At 39.0% G+C, this 17,410-nt stretch overlaps 1 protein-coding gene across 1 annotated transcript in view; it reads left to right on the top strand.

Annotated features, from left to right (window-relative positions):
* LOC145243541 (polyribonucleotide nucleotidyltransferase 1, mitochondrial-like) overlaps positions 1 to 17,410 on the top strand; it is a 1,193,685-nt gene that overhangs the window by 583,707 nt on the left and 592,568 nt on the right. Inside the window, exon 17 of the mRNA XM_080106520.1 lies at positions 6,756 to 6,845. Coding sequence (XP_079962646.1) covers positions 6,756 to 6,845 — 90 coding nt within the window. The remainder of the gene's footprint in view (positions 1 to 6,755; positions 6,846 to 17,410) is intronic.

Below are 17,410 nucleotides of genomic sequence, written 5' to 3'. Positions count from 1 at the left end.
TCACTCTCTTCTCTCTCTCTCTCTCTCTAGACCTCTTTCTCTTCTCTTTCTCTCTCACCCTCTTTATCTACTCTCTCTCTCTCACCCTCTTTCCCTTCTATCTATATTAGCACTTATCAAGGCCAAAAGGCAACGAGGATGAGCGTTCAAACGTGCACAGTAGTGAAATTTGGGAAAGAGGATGGAACAACTTTCTCTTCTGCCTCTCTCTCACGAAAGAGGATGGAACAACTTTCTCTTCTGCCTCTCTCTCACACTCTTTATCTTCTCTCTCTCTACCCCTGTTTCTCTTCTCTCTATATTAGCACTTATCAAGGCCAATAGGCAACTCGAAGATCAACTCGACGATGAGAGTTCAAACGTTCACAGTATTCAAATTTGGGAAAGAGGATGGAACAACTTTCTCTACTGCCTCTCTCTCACACTCTTTATCTTCTCTCTCTCTCGCCCTGTTTCTCTTCTCTCTATATTAGCACTTATCAAGGCCAATAGGCAACTCGAGGAACAACTCGACCATGAGAGTTCAAACGTGCACAGTATTCAAATTTGGGAAAGAGGATGGAACAACTTTCTCTTCTGCCTCTCTCTCACACTCTTTATCTTCTCTCTCTCTCTCACCCTGTTTCTCTTCTCTCTATATTAGCACTTATCAAGGCCAATAGGCAACTCGAGGATCAACTCGACGATGAGAGTTCAAACGTGCACAGTATTCAAATTTGGAAAAGAGGACGGAACAACTTTCTCTTCTGCCTCTCTCTCACACTCTTTATCTTCTCTCTCTCTACCCCTGTTTCTCTTCTCTCTATATTAGCACTTATCAAGGCCAATAGGCAACTCGAGGATCAACTCGACGATGAGAGTTCAAACGTGAACAGTAGTCAAATTTGGGAAAGAGGATGGAACAACTTTCTCTTCTGCCTCTCTCTCACACTCTTTATCTTCTCTCTCTCTCACCCTGAAATATTCCTCTCCCCTAAGAATAAAACATATGTTCAATATCTGCTTTTGTTTGTACATTGTTGTTACGGTCCCGGGCAACGCCGGGTAGCCCTGCTAGTATATATATATAGGGATTTGAGTACTCTGTTTTAATGAAATTCCATTTTTTGGTCTAGAAAAGGCAAATTTTCGCTTAAATCATTGAAGTCTTATATCATCACACTTATCAACAACTTGATGCCAGCAAAGCAAAACAGCTGATCTTGACAACATTCTTGTTATTATGCTTACAACTCTGGAACTGGAACTAGCCCTGAACTGACTAATATTTCATTAGATCAATGAGTATTGGCGGGTTTAACCACCAATACTTTGATTGTCATTTGGCTTCATTTTGAAATGAACAGTTCTCGCTTTGAATCTTTTACTTTGTTGAACTCTTAGAACTTACTTTCACTCGAGACCTGAAAGACATATCAAATCTGTTGCTAAGGTTGGTGGAAATATAGTAGGATCATTCTCCTGCCCCAGAAAGTACCTGACTTCTGATATAATCCACTACTTATATAAACATCAGAAATGCCCTAAAATGGAATCTTGCTGTCACTTAGAGCAGTGGAAAACTTGTATCAAATTTCTTTGATCATCAAATTGATTTTGCGATGGGAGATGATCACTTTTCTTTCATACAGTCTCTTACTTGTCTCAAATGCTCAACTGAAGTCAAATTTCTGTACAACATTCACAGCAAGAATTCGTCTAACTACAAGCACTGCAAAAAAATTCCTCTTTTTCATCTATATCTGAAACGGATTAAGATATCCATGATTATTTTCAAGTCAAATATCAACAAATAGTTGTTGAAATCAAATTCTGTTCATTTCATCCATCATTCCTTCTAATAGCATTGTTCATTAGTCAACTATTTCATTAATTTTATCCTCGAATGGCCTTTGGTCTTGGTGATTCTTTAATGCATAAAAACACTTGTTATTTACTTAGGTATGTGATTAAAATCTCTATCTTTACTTATATATTAGCAGGGGTACCCAGTGTTGCCCGGGTGTTTGTAGGTGTGTGTGGTGTTAAATAAAAAAGAATCCGAGGGGGGGGGTAGGATCGAACCGGAAGCCCTGAGGCGAAGTATGAAAATAAAATCGGCCAGCCAGAATGAGTTAATGAAAGATGTTTGAATTTATTTAAATAAGACCGAAATTGACAGGTGCATGCCCGGAAGTCGTCGAGCGTTACGACGACGACGACGTAGGTTTGTTTGTTATAAGCGAAATAAAAATCAAAACATCGAAAAAAAAATACAAAAAAATCTAACGTAAGGCAAACGAACGATAAAAACAGAAAAACGAACGCGTGAAAAATGGCTTAAATAAGCCTGTTTCGATATTAAAATTTAAAAAAATCGGTGGGTACCTGGGTGTTTTTGGGTGTGTGGTCAGGGGTGGATAAGCGAAGTAAAAAAAAAACCCCAGAAAAATGAACGTTACTTGAAAAATGGCTTAAATAACACTGGTTCAATATTTAAATTTAAAAAATCGAAAAATAAAAAAGACATCTCACACCACGATTCGAACCCAAAACGCTTAGATAACGAACCAACGCGCTAATCAACTGACCTAATGCGACATACATGAAATTTAATCAGTTTTTCAACTATTTAAAGTAAATCAGGTCATGACGTCATCTGGCGCATGCGTAGAAGTGGCCGTCGTCACGAAAAGACCGTTTTTGTTGACCCCCCTCGTCGAAAATTGTTGATTTCGAGGTTAAAAAATGAACGTTTTTGGCCAATTTTTCGATATTTTTCGAGCGAAGGATGGGGCTTCGATATGATACCGAGTTTGTGAATTTTCGTCGTGTCTGTCGAAAGTTTTTAGCAGACACACAAACATACACACATGCATACATACATACATTTTTGCTTTTATATATATAACTAACGAGGGGTACCCGGCGTTGCCCGGGTGTTTTTCGGGGTATGTGAAAAAAACCTGAAGCGTTGACGACACACAGTTGGAAAATAGTAAAATGTTAAAAAAACAAACAGGTGCGCGTTTTTGATTGACGTGACGGTGATAGGTATTCAGCAGTTACGATTTTGTGCGGGACAGTTTTGAATAAATCGGTTTGTTTGTTTTTAAAAACCCGCTCCCTGTTTATTAGGAGGAGAAAAATGAAAGCTACAGTCTAATATGACGAAGTCGACATTGAACAAACGTTATTTAGCTCTCTTGAGAAAACTGGCTTTCGGCCTGTTATTAGAGTCGAGTTTCGCTTTTTTTTATACCGAAAACCGAATGTAACGCGTGCTGATGCGGGAAATGTGGAATAATTAACGTTTGAAAGTCAATAAATTAAATAGACAGGCGAGCTCCGTGGATAACTCTGAGATATTACAATTTATAGATGATATAAAAAGTTTTAAGAAGTTGTGAACTGAGCAAGCGCTTCTCTGAAAGAAGCCTTTCATGGACATCGAGGAAAAGCGTACATACATACACACATACATTTTCGCTTTTATATATATAGATAATAAATAGATAAAAAGTGACGTTGTCTGTGTTTATGCGTGAGTTCATGCCATATGCACTCCAAAATGGCCAGCCATTTTGGAGTCTATATGGAATAATTTTTTATTCATTATTGCTTTGTTGTTCTATTTTTTGTGATGTTATTTCTTTCTTTCTTTATTTTTTTATTAGAAAATATGCTATTGGTTAAATTTATTATCCTATTATGATAATGTATTTTGTTTATTTATTCATTTGTTTCTTAATACTAGCAACGCCGCCAAGATTTTGTATTTTTTATAGTTGATTTTCAAAATAACTCATAGAAATATACTTTATATGTCTGAGAGTGTTCTTATATGTTTAATATTGAAATGTCTCTGATAAAATCTATAATCGAAAAAAATTTGATTAAAGATCAATTTTGATTAATGTTAACACCCTTATACAGCCTAACATTACAAGTGCATTTGAGAAGTTTTATCACTGGACAGGCAAACTGGCTAGGAGTATATAATCAACAGTAGGTGCTTTGATAAGACAGGAGCATGTTCAAAATAAATGTTTCCGTTTATAACACATTGTCTGGAAATGATTTTGAACTGCTTTAGATTTCTACTCCTAGCTCTGAATCCTGTGGTATGAAGTGGATAATTATGTGTTCTTCAACTCTGACCTCAAAATGAGACAACAAAATACTGAGTTATATGTATACAAACAATACATTTATTTATGAACAATGTAGCAACACATGAGAGTATGTGTGGTGTACACATATTTGCATGCATAATCTTGAAATTTTCGTTGTGTGTAAATGTGTGCGAATAGGTAAAGTTCTGGTAAGTTCATTAATATTATTGTAGACATTTCGTTCGATTATTCATGACAGACCACTATTGTTTATGAAGAATCAGGTGATCTTACCTTGAATACAGTTTGAACATTTGCTCCTTGATTGTGTGTATTTATGGAGTGATGTGATATCACACCTGTTCATGTTCATATCGAGGCAAAAAAGAGGACGAGAAAAGGAAAGAAACAGAAGTAGATAGAGAGGTAAAAGGACAAAAGGAAATGGCATAGATGTCACTATGTCAAATGCCAGATTGACATTGATATTTTGTGTGCTACTCTCACGTGGCTCACTTTGACGGACCACTGTTATAGCAGCTGTAATAGTTCACTATAAGTACCATTTTTATTATTTCAAAAATATTTGTAGACCTTAGTAAAATGTAATCCTAATTTTTATGGATATTAGGTATGAATGGAAAACTCACAATATTATTGTTAAAGAACCTTAGTCGAGGGAAATAGATTCCATTTTAAGATTGATTCCATAGTTAAGTAGGAGAATAAAAGAATAAAGCTGAATTAAAATTAATTTTTATGTGATTCTTGTTATTTTAAGCATTAAGCAAAGATTTCATTTGTATGGGCACATATATATATACACACACACACACACACACACACACACACACACACACACACACACACACACACACACACACACACACACCCCGTGCCAGAATTATGTGCAAATCAATATTTTTGTTCTAACTCCAATTGTTTTCAATGAAAATTTGTGAAACTTCGCACGTTATATGGCAACACTAACGCATGCGCAGATATAAAATTTTAAGCTGATCTGCTCAATAGTGAGCAAACGGCAGCCATTTTGGTGATTTGCAGATTTTTTCAGCGTGCCAACTTTATATGCAAGATGGAACGTAAAGGTGCTTTAAGTCAAGCTTAGAAGTTTAAAATTGCTCAAAGGCTCCATAATAAGATTTCTACCTTAGAAATTGCCAAAGAATTACACTGTGATAATCGTGCAATCAAAAAATATTATACTAACCCTCAACTTTGCAACGGACGTTCTGACAAAGGGAAAATTCGTAAGTCATCTGTCACATTGAACAATGAGCAAGATCAAGAGAGAAGTTCGGCGTAATACACTTGAAACTAGCAAACAAGTTTTTGAAAAAGCTGACGTTCCTGATGTGCCCAAATCAACTCGTTGCCGTATCCTGAGGACGATTTCAAAATTTGGAAAGCCAGAGGTCTGCCCTCAATTGAAGGATATTCACAAGAAAAAGAGGATGAAGTGGGAAAGAGATAACATGAAGGTGAATTTTCAAACTATTTTGTTCACCGATGAGTGTCGAGCGACCCTTGATGGACCTGATGGGTGGAGGGGAGGATGGTACCATAATGAAGGTCTATGTCCCCAAAGGATCAGGCGTCAACAAGGAGGTGGTGGTGTGATGTCCTGGGCTGCAATCATTGGCAATGAGCTGGTAGGACCATTTAGAGTTGCAGATGGAGTGAAAATTACTGCCAAACTCTACATTGACTGCATTAAGGAACACTTGGAACCCTGGCGCAAGAAGAAGAATTTGGCATTCCGGGAAAAGATGGTATTCGTGCATGATAATGCACCGTCTCATTCTGCAAGGATAGCCACTGAATATTTGGAGAAAATTTTTACCAGACATGGAAAAATAATGTGATGGCCAGCCTGTTCTCCAGATTTAAATCCCATCAAAAATCTGTGGAGCATCTTGAAACAAAATATTTACTCCGGAGAAAGGCAGTACAACTCCAAGGATGACCTCTGGAATGCTGTTCTGACTGCTGCAAAAGACATTTCATCAGATGCAATCAAAAGTTTGACATTTTCAATGGATCAAAGGCTTTTTGCCGTTGTCAATAAAAATGGCAATTGTATAAGATATTGATTGTACTATGAAATCATATTGAAGTTATTTGTTCTTTATTATTGTTGTTCACAATTTACAAATTCCTAGAATAATCAATGTTTCAATGATCTTTTAGCACTTCATCATATTTTAGCATTGGTTGTCATATAAAGTTGGCACGCTGAAAAAAAAAAATGCAAATCACCCAAATGGCTGCCAATTACTGTGCAGATAAGCTTAAAATTTTAGATCTGCGCTTGTATTAGTGTTGCCATATAGCGTGCTAAATTTCACAAATTTTAATTGAAAACTATCTGAGTTAGAACAAAAATATCGATTTGCATATATTCTGGCACAGGGTATATATATATATATATATATATATATATATATATATATATATATATATATATATATCTAATCTCCACATTTATGTAGACAACAGTCCAAAGCAAAACATGAACATTAGGTTGTATAACATATCTATATATATAGGCTGTAATTTGTATAAGGTTAACTTTAGTCAAAATAATGTAAAATTCATGTATGTTTGATTATTTTTTTTTTTGTGCATCCAATTTTGTAGGTGCTCTTGCAGAGAAAGGTTTGCGTCCTGTCATACCTGATGACTTCCCTTTCACTATTCGTCTCACTTCGGAAGTCTTAGAATCTAATGGTAAGATAACGCTATACTGTTCTCATATTGACACAATCAGGTTTGTCTCTTCTGAAACACAAACTAGTTTTCTTTATTTTTATTTCAGTTCAATTTACATAAAACAAATGTTAACTTTTATTCTTTTCAAATTTTAAAGGGTTAAAAAATACCAAAAAAATGCTAAAACATGAATAAAATAGCTTACAAATAACCAAAATAAATTATGAGAGAATCTATATTTAAATTATTATGCAGAGTATTGATTAAATTTTTAAATGTTAGAAAAAAAACGTTCATGTTATAGTAATTTCAATGAAGAAACGAATAACAAAATCGATGTATGGTAAGTTTCATGAATATTTATTTTTTATAAAATAATGTGAAGCAACAAATGAAAGCGTTTTGTTTATTTTTGTAAGGAAAGTTTTTGTAAACATTTTCTACTGTCCTTTTGTTATGTTTTGTTTTTTTGTAAAAAATGTTTTTTGGTATTGAATTTTTTAGCATTACAAGCTTATACTGTATTTTTGTGGACATCGGCAATATTATATTCCTAATGTGCTTCTTTTTTATTTTTGAGTCAATTTTTAAACGAATTACATTGATGGAAAGAAAATACAATAAACATTCCAATGATATTAATTTATTTTGCTTTTATGCGTTCAATGTTTTTATGCTAAAAATGAAAAAAACAGTAAAAAATGACGACAACAAAAAGGGAAACTGTTTTTTCAATGTTTACATTTCATACGTTATGTATGGATACAAATGCGCAGGGTCAGATTTGATTGGATATGGCTGAAATTTTACAGGCTATATAAACAAAGAAGTCCATCTCTACTGGTCTTTGATTTTTATTTTTACGACCACAGGAAGCAAAGTTGACAAAGAATATTTCAAAATTGATGCAATAAATCGGTATATATCATCCATTTTCATATAGATAATAGTTTTAGAATTATTTTCATGTATAATATGTAAATATTTGATAATTATTAATTGTGCGGAAATTTCTTTAAAATGTTATCTTTCATAGAAATTACAGAATATAGAATTTAATGGAAAATGACTCGCTATGCGCTAATACTATAGTTAGCGTATTGATGAGTTTCGTTTGGTATTTGCTTAAAAATAGAAAACTGTTTTTTCTGCTTTCAAAACAAATGCAGAAAAAAGTTTCATTTTATATTCTGAGTTTGTCAGTTTAAAAAAATTATTTTCAAGTTTTTCAAATTTGGTTTCCAAGCAATACTATTTTGTTGTTTTTAATGCTTTAAGATGACAAAGTTCTCTCTGATTCTCTCTCCTCTGATCTTGAGTACAGTGAGGGAAGAGGTGGCTGGTTACTTTTAATGCATCTAAAACCAAGCTCCTATCTTTACATCATCAACGCTCTGATCCCCATCTGGCATGAATTGAAATGGATGCCTCTTGTCCTGGGAAGGCTCCTTGTTTTGACAAGCTTCTGGGTTTGACCTTTACTCCGGATCTGAAGTGGAACACATACATTGTCTGTTGTCAAGGTCGCAGGGAAAATGGTGGGGTCCTTCTACCGCTCCAGATGATATCTCACTACTGATGCAATTCTCTATCTATATAAAAGCCAAGTAGGTCCAAGGATGGAGTACTGCTGCCACATCTGGGCAGGAGCTGCTAAAAAAAGCCTATCCTGCCTTGACAGAGTACAAAATAGTCTTCCTGTCTTAGTGGACGATGCCCTTTTCTCTTCCCTGAAACCTTTCTCCCACAGAAGAGACATTGTGAGCCTGTCTTTGTTTTATCGTTATTTCCATGGCAAGTGCTCATCTGAGCTCCAATCTCTGATCCCTCCTCGCCAATCTTTCACGATAAACACCCGTCTAGCTGAAACCACTATCAATAATTTTCCCCACTCTTTATCTGTGCCTAAATCAAAACGTAGATTCCATGAACAAAGCTTTTTTCTTAGAAGTGCAGTCTGTGGAACTCTGTTCCGTTTGTCTGTTTCCCACCTGACTACAACTTGGATCTCTTCAAGTCCAACATAAACAAATTCCTGTACACGCAATAACCCTTATCCCTGAGTGACTTCCGGGTCTTGATAAGTGGTGACCTCCATTTAAAAAAAAAAAAACGTTAAAAAACAGCAAAATGTACTAAGTACATACGGTTCTGTTTTCGTTGTATTTATTCTAATTTGTACTTAAGGTAGAATTGTGTTTTTTAGTGGTAAAATAAATAAATAAATAAATAAAAGGTACTTGTGCACTTTTGCTACCATGCTGAAATGATGTTATTATTTAGAAACCCATTCTTTACATGGGGGAAGGGTGTTTTGTTAATTATTCTGTATTTCACCTTACAATGAAATAAAAAAAAAATATTTTGAAACTTGAATTTAACTTGAAAATACTATTTGAAAAATTAGCATAAGCACCCAAATAAATATTACCAAAGGCAAGATAATTTACTCTTCTACCTAGTTGGGTAAGTTTAATAGTGTTTTAATGTAAAATGTTTATTTCGACAATTAGTGTCACACAAACACGAGAAAACTAACCACGTGAAATCTTGACAATGATTTAAAAATATATAAAATACTGTTAGAAACCCAACCAATAAATGTCCTCGTGACATTTATTGGTTGGGTTTCTAACAGTATTTTGTATAATTCTTTTAGTTTTAACTCATTATCAAGACCATATTTTCGAATCTGTAAAACAAAACCGTTTTTTATTTTAACTGAGGATATCTAAATAATAATAACAGCAACAGTAATAATAATAATTATGCAGTTCGATAAAGAATTTCATTGTGATGCATTTTGTAAATTTTCTTTAAAATGACTACCTCTTAAGGTTTTCGGATATGCTGAAAACGAATATCGCATTTAAATTTTCTGCAAATAAATAGCTTTCCGAATATTAAGCAATGTCATTTCTCATGTTATTGCTGGTGGCCATCTTGGTATGCGTATTTGCGCATAGTTTCTTGCAGTTGCGCTCTCCAAGTTGTCCACCAACGATAACATAAGAAATGACATTGCTTAATATCTGGAAAACTACTTATTTGCAGAAAATTTAAATGCGATATTCATTTTCAGTATACCATAAACCTAAAAAAGTAATTTTAAATGTTAAGGTGGAAACAAGGTAAAAAATTACCGTTTTATTTATTTGTTTACATAATTGAATTTTCATTAAAACAACAGTAGAAATGGTGAAAATTACCATTAACTGGTGAATTTTCTGTTCCAGACTTAGAAAAGTTGGTTTGTAAGGGTTAGAATAAAAAAATTTTTTTCTAAGGAGTATGAACAAAATGCTTTTTTGTAAAAAAATATTTTTGTTAATAATGTTAATCAACAAAATGTTTTTTTGTAAAAAATGTTAATGAACAAAATGTTTTTTTATAAAAAATATTTTTGTTAATAATGTTAATGAACAAAATGTTTGTTTCATAAAAACTTTTTGTTTATTCTATTTTTTTGTTAAGATTACTGGTACTGTCACCATGAAACATTCTTCCTGGATAGGGTCATATCCTCTAAAAACATGGCAGTTTGAAGAGCTTTTCAACTATGTCTCTTCTCGTTGAAGAGCAATATGTCTATGTCTATTTGCGTAGTGCAATCTTAGGCCACTTATAGTCGAGTGGTTGGAGAAAGCTGAACTCATATTTGAGCTGAGTTGGGTGAAGCACGTTGAGTACGTCATTCTGCTGATGCATTGGTTGGGTGGCGCATATGCTGTCTACCAGCAATTAAGTGAAGAAAAGTGGGCGGATTTCGACTGTCAAAAGAAAAAGCTGTACACAGCTTTTTCTTTTGATCCCTTTGCTACATGGAAGTAGTTTGCAGCACTCTGCAACCAGGTAAAACGGTCAACATTTTTTTGGCAGAACTAGGCTTGTGGTCCTGTTTGGTGGCGTATCGGTTCAATGCATTCATTACTGAATTGCCTGAACATGCAAAAGACTTGTCATGAGCATCCTCTCAGATGGATAACATGCTGGCATGTGCTCGTTCTATTTTAAAGAACTGCATGGGAGTTCCACAGTAAGCTGCATTAGCTGCAAAGTCGACACAAATCACGCCTAAGGAGATGGATACTTTGGCAGTGTTATAATTGTAATGGACTTAATCATTAGACAAGCAATTGTCTATTGGATAGTGTGACAAGGAGAGATGTTGTCAAGTCTCGGAAAAATATCATGTGCTATCACAGCGGTGTGGGCACATTGCTCAATTTTGTCTGGGAAACAAGCATGGGGACGAGAATTCAGCGCCAATCTCATCACCCAAACTGGTGTAAATGGTGCATTGCCGGTTATCACTGTTCACATCAATGGACTACCGTGTACTGGATGCATGCAGTCACTAGTCAACAAGTTGTGTTGAAAAGAATGGACGAGGAAAATGACCCCTGTGCTCACAGCAAGTTGAAGCACATTTAGCTGCTGTGGAATAGGAGTGGTGTAAATGAACCTTGGTGCAACATAGAGCATTAGCATAGAAGTCTTAGTTGTGGATGGATACTTACTGGGATTTGATTTATTGCTTGGGCTGGACGCAATCAAGCAACTAGGAGGAGTAGCTGTGTCTAGTGTGGGTGAGCAAGACCAGTTTTACTGCTATCACCATTACCGAGTCTGATTTCTCTGCAGTGTATGAACAGAACACTCGGAAGTGGACCACAGCATGGAAATGGGCTGGTGACGAACCTCCACTTATGTTGAGAAATAGACTTGCAGAGTATCCAGCCCTAACACAAATTTGTGAGGAATATGAACTGCAGATGTGGATCGATAATGGCTGGCTGCTGCTGCCATATCCTGAGGACGAACTTGGCCCTCCAAAAGGTCTACCCCCCCCCCCCCCCCCCACATGGCTGTTGTGCAGGAGAACAAACAGAAAGTTTGGTCAGTTATGGCTTATCGGGACTAAATGAGTATATGGATGTGCATAAAGCTAACACAGATGTTTGCTTACAAAAATTGAGAGAATGGCGACAACAGGGACACAATGTTGCAATGTTGGCTTTATGCTGAGCCTATTTGCAAGTACATGCTGACAAATCTCTTTGGCCATTCCAAACAATAGAGATTAAGGGACAGTAATATTGTCTTACCCGCCTTTGATTTTGGCTTAAATGTCACCCCTTTACTAATGCGAGCCATTGTTAATCCATCCTCAGCCATGATAAGATCATAAACGCGGCTATGTCTTCATATATTGACAACATTTTTGTGAATGAAAGTGTCTTCTACAACCCATGTCAAGGAACATTTGGAGAAGTTTGTATGACCTTCACCTTCACCGAGAAGCACGACTTATATGACCTTCACCGAGGTGCACGACTTGACACAAAAAAAAACAACTTCTTAATCAACTGCTAACGCACGCGTCACTGTAACGTCCAATGACAACAACAACCTTCTCACTCGACCTGCCTTTTATACCACTCTCTCAATCCCTCCTCTTGCGCATGTGCCCGGAGATTCCTGACAATCTCAAGACTTCCGCTTATAAAAACCCAAGTTTTGTTGTTGCGCATGCCTACACAAGGCACAAACACGTGGACGTTTGTTTTGTTGGTAAGTACTACACTCCCCCCTGATCTGATGATCACATAGAGTGCACTCCGGGGGTGGCCTCTAAGTTCGCTGACTTCTGTGAAGGGTGGTATTTACAATCTCAGATTCAGGTTCTGGTTCTGGTTGTGGTTCTACCTGATCAGACAAACTACAACTACCACTCTCTTGCTCGGTGACCTCACTTATCAGCAGCTCATCATCTGATGATTCATCGCTCTCTGTAGTTGTAGGATGTACTTCACTAGCTGGGCGAAGATCGCGCACATGGCGTGGGGTTCCATCAACAAGGACCGACTGCTGGCTGACCACTCCAGATATTCGTCCTCGCTTGAACTTGGTGGTGCACCGGTTTCCAGGAGGTCTTACTCAAACTGGATCCCCTACCTTGTATTTGTCATGACTCTCCTCGTCGATTGGCTGGACAGTGTCAATGCCCTTTATCCTAACACGGTATGTGTGTATGGCATTGGCCGGTGCTGTTGTTAGTGTCTTCCCATCTTTTGGTGTGATGTTATACCAATACGTGGCCTCCGTAATGGTGCATTGCTTTCTGGCAGCAATTCTCTTGATGCTGCGATGGCTCCTCTCAGCAATGCCATTCCCTGATGGCACATAAGCACATCGCAGTTGTAGTCGGACACCCCACTCATTCAACAACTGCCGAACTTGGTGGCTACAAAAAGCAGAATCGTTGTCCGTCAATATCTCTTCCGACGCACCTCGCTCAGAAAAGATAGATGACAGTTGACGGACAACATTCGCTGAGTTCTGCCTGGTCATTTGCTGCCACACCGCAAAACGAGTGGGTCCACAGTCGATAAGGGTTAGAAAGGGCTTACGACTGTAATGGGTAATATCCATCGCTACTCGTTGTCACACATGCTCAACCTCCAATCGCCCCTTCTGCCATTACTCAGGTGCAGGATCGATAGACTGGCATGCCTCACAGTGCTTGATGATCTGCCTGACATCTGCCCTTGTCACTGCCGGGTCCACACGCCTCGCAAAATACAGAGTTCTTTTGATACCTGGATTTCCACTCTGCACATGAATTCTTTGTATTTGGCATGAGCTAATCACGCCAACTGCACAAGATCGAGCAGAGAACTCCACGCCTGTTTCACAGCTTCATACCATTTGTGAGGCATACGGGTTTGTTGGTCTGCACGGTTACAGTGTGATGCCATGAGCGTTACACTCACCGACAGGTCATACTCCGATACCAGACTCTTCAGTGTGTTTAGCCTTCGCCAGATTAACATCTCACTGGCTGCCTTAGTGCGGACTCTCGTTCGTCCCGAAAGAGTGTTGGACACCCAGTGGTAGACGCAGAGAGAATCCGTGTACAAGTGCAACTTCTTTGACTGCCATTGCAGTGCCAGATTTAAACCCTTTACAACAGCATCCAGTTCCGCCAGGTTGATGTGTTGAGCATCGTTCACGGGTCGCAGCCAGCACTCGTCTTCAATTACGTTTCCACGTTGCTCCAATAACACTCCCAATGCCAAAGAACTAGCGTCAACCCACACATTCACAGTGTCCCCATCGGCACACCATTCTCCACGGGCAGGGTCCTCCTTGTCAACTCTAACTTTTCTCTGACGTTCGACGCAGATTGTATGTCTTCATTGACGTACACATCGTCAATATAGGCCGATGTTGCGTCTTCAGTGGTCTTTTCCTGGGACATTACTGCATTTACAATGGTCCTCATGATTTGCGGTGCCACATTCAGCCCAAAGCCAAGTCGAGTAAGGCAGTATCTCTGACCCTGGAACCACACTGTCTGGAACGGCCACAATGTCTCATCCACTCGCACCTGCAAATAAGCCTTCCGCAAATCTACTATAGACACATTGGAGCCCTTCTGGCGCCATTCTTTCAGCTTGCTGCTGCACACGTCAGCATCGGCAGTGTATGTCTCAATGTATCTATTGAGTTCACGATAGTCCAGCACCGGACGAACTTTTGATTTGTTATGCTGGACTACCGCTATTAAGGGAATCAGACCCTTGGGTGGTCCCAGCTTGTTGGGGTAGGGGATCAGCCATCCATCCTTGATCCATGCCTCAAGCTCCTTCTCGTATTCATTACGGGCCTTGTCGGGTATCGAGGACTCTGCAATGCTATTCTTGAGTTCGGTTAGTGCCCTTCCTTCTGTCCACTTCCATGATGCAGTCCATGCTTTTTGGTGAGGGTCGTAGTCCACCTTAAAATCAGGCTGATCAATGTGAACTGCAGCACACACTGGAGTTTCCAAAAATCGCACAGTCCCATCTCTTCCGATAACAACTCCCCCCAGTGCCTTAATAGCATCATATCCCAACAGTACATCGAATCCCAGCAAATCCCCTCGCATCACCAGCACATTAATGTCTGTGGCCACACCAGAGTCTGTGTGGACTTTGACAGTTCCGGCTCCACAGCAAGCTTGCGTATTGCCACCTATTGTGGTTACTTTGATGTTCTGCTTTGTCAAGTTTCGACACAACTTGGCACTCATGATGGTGTGTGAGCACCCGGAGTCGAGAAGAGCTGAACAAGGCACTTGGTCGATGTACACATTTATTGTCGGTTGCGCCTCAATTAAACCTTGTCCGGGGAACAGGGCGGCGCTGACGTCCTGCCCCCTGATGCATTTCCCGCACAATTTTGGGATAAATGTCCATAATTACCACATTGGAAACAGCGCAGGCGCCCCCACCCCTTGTTAGTACAACGTCTTGCGAAATGGCCTCACTGGCCGCAGCAGAAACATCTCCCATTGGTCGTGGGTCTCAAACTGGGACTCTTTTCAGCATTAGTCTTGGCTGCCTGCGCCATTATTACAACCGGTTCCCTCAGGTCCTCCTCATCTCTGATAATGGTTTGAGTGCGTTCCAACAAATGTTCCATGGGCGTTACAGATACGCTGGTGGAAGCCCTCAACAGTTGCTTAACGTGGGTGAGAAGGCCGGCCACAAACGCATACGCCAGTGTCTGCTCTGACACTCCATTGCCAAATAGAACTGCAAGTTTCTTCAGCTCCGCGAAGAAGACGTCCACGGTTTCTCCTGGCATGAGCTTCGTAGAGGCAAATGTTTCGTAGGCCATGCAGGGATCCATGGCAAATGCCTTGTATAAAGCATTTTTTATAGAGGTAACATCAGCCTTCTCCATGACACTAAGTTGCTGATACACACTCAGGGCGCCTCCAGCCAATCTCAGAGGAATCACAGTATGCACCCCCTTTACTTCACAGAGGTTGCAGGTCAGCTCAACCCTTTCGACCCAGTCGACAACAGAAGTGGATCCGTCGAATTCGGGTATCAGTTTTAAATCAAACTTTGCCCCAGCCATAGTTGTCCAGGAAAAGAGACAAAACGAAATGGCCGAAATAACTTATGACCTTCACCTTCACCGAGGTGCACGACTTAACACAAAAAAAAAAACAAACTTTTTAATCAAGTACTAACGCACACGTCACTGTAACATCCAATGACAACAACAACCTTCTCACTCGATGTGCCTTTTATACCACTCTCTCAATCCCTCCACTTGCGCATGCACCCGGAGATTCCTGACAACCTCAAGACTTCCGCTTTTGTTGTCGCGCATGCCTACACAAGGCACAAACACGTGGACGTTTGTTTTGTTGGTAAGTACTACAGTTTGGTCTGGAAAACCAGACCCCAGAACATCTGAGACTTACTGCTGAATTGTATTTTCATACAAAACTGGCTGGCCATTTCCCGGTGTGTGGCTGATTATGTGTCGCCATGGCATTTGTAAAATGAAAGGCAAATATGATGACAACTGGATGGGATGACGAAGTGTGAGACCCTCTTCTAGCACGAATGATCGAAAACATTTGTTTGAGAGCAGCCCAGGATGATCCAGTGAAAGGTGACTGGTGTATCTGTGGAGAAGATATTACAGTGTGGGTGGATGCTAGTTCCATTGCCACAGGTGTGGTGGTGGAAAGCAATTGGTTCCGTGGCAGAAGATGAAAACTGCATCCGAGCAGAGCATGAGGATAAGCATATAAATTTAGCTGAGCTTGATGCTGTGCTGCAAGATATCAGCTTTGCATTGCAGTGGAAGGCCAAAACCATACATTTACGAACGGACTCTGCTTGTGTATATCAGTGAATAACTGACACCTTGTCCAAAAAGATAAGAGTGCACACCAAAGCAGCCTCAGAAATGTTAATTAGGTGTCACCTCTCCATGCTCTGAGATTATTCCCTGACAATTGATGTAGGGCACGATGAGTCTCACACTAACAGAGCTGACCATTTTACTTGGATGCCAAAGTGATGGTTAAATTAGATCCATAAAGCAACAAAACCCGAAAACTTGTGTGTATCATTGCCACAGAACAACATGTGTCTCAGATACAGACAATGGTCTAGTGGACATCTCGGTATGAAAAGAACATGGTACTTTGTGAAGTTGGCCAATCCACTAATAGCTGAAAGTGTGGTCGGTGGTTGGGGATTGCAAAGAATGTCAGTCCATAGATCCAACCCCAGTGCATTGGAAGCCAGGTAGGCTTGACGTCCTGCAAACCTGAAGCAGGGTTGCTATGGATATAACCCGTTTTGGCACTCAATTGTACTTGATGTTGATGGACTGTGGCCCTAGTCGTTTTGCCATTTGAGGCAGTTGCACTGACAGGATTCTGCCTGCATCATTAAGCAGTTGGAGAGTATATTCTGTGAAAGAGGGTTGCCGATTCAATTGTTCCCAGATAATAGTGCAGCATTTTGTGGAAAGATATTTACTAAGTAAACACAGATGTGAGGTGTGCACATTCAATTTCAGTGCACCCATGGACTCTTCAGCAACGGAATATTTGAAAAATCCCATCACACAATAAACTGATAAGAATAAGCTGCATGATTATGACGCCTAAAAATGGTTGCTCTCCACATAAGTACAATAAATGCAATAGTTTACACTATTGCATTTTCTAATTTTTATGCATAAATTGAGTAAGTATTAAAATTAAAATAGAGACATTATTT

The sequence above is a fragment of the Euprymna scolopes genome, chromosome 22 (genome assembly GCF_053919585.1).
Source record: "Euprymna scolopes isolate OS-2025 chromosome 22, ASM5391958v1, whole genome shotgun sequence".
Classification (NCBI taxonomy): domain Eukaryota; kingdom Metazoa; phylum Mollusca; class Cephalopoda; order Sepiida; family Sepiolidae; genus Euprymna; species Euprymna scolopes.
This window is presented reverse-complemented; position numbering and strand designations above follow the sequence as displayed.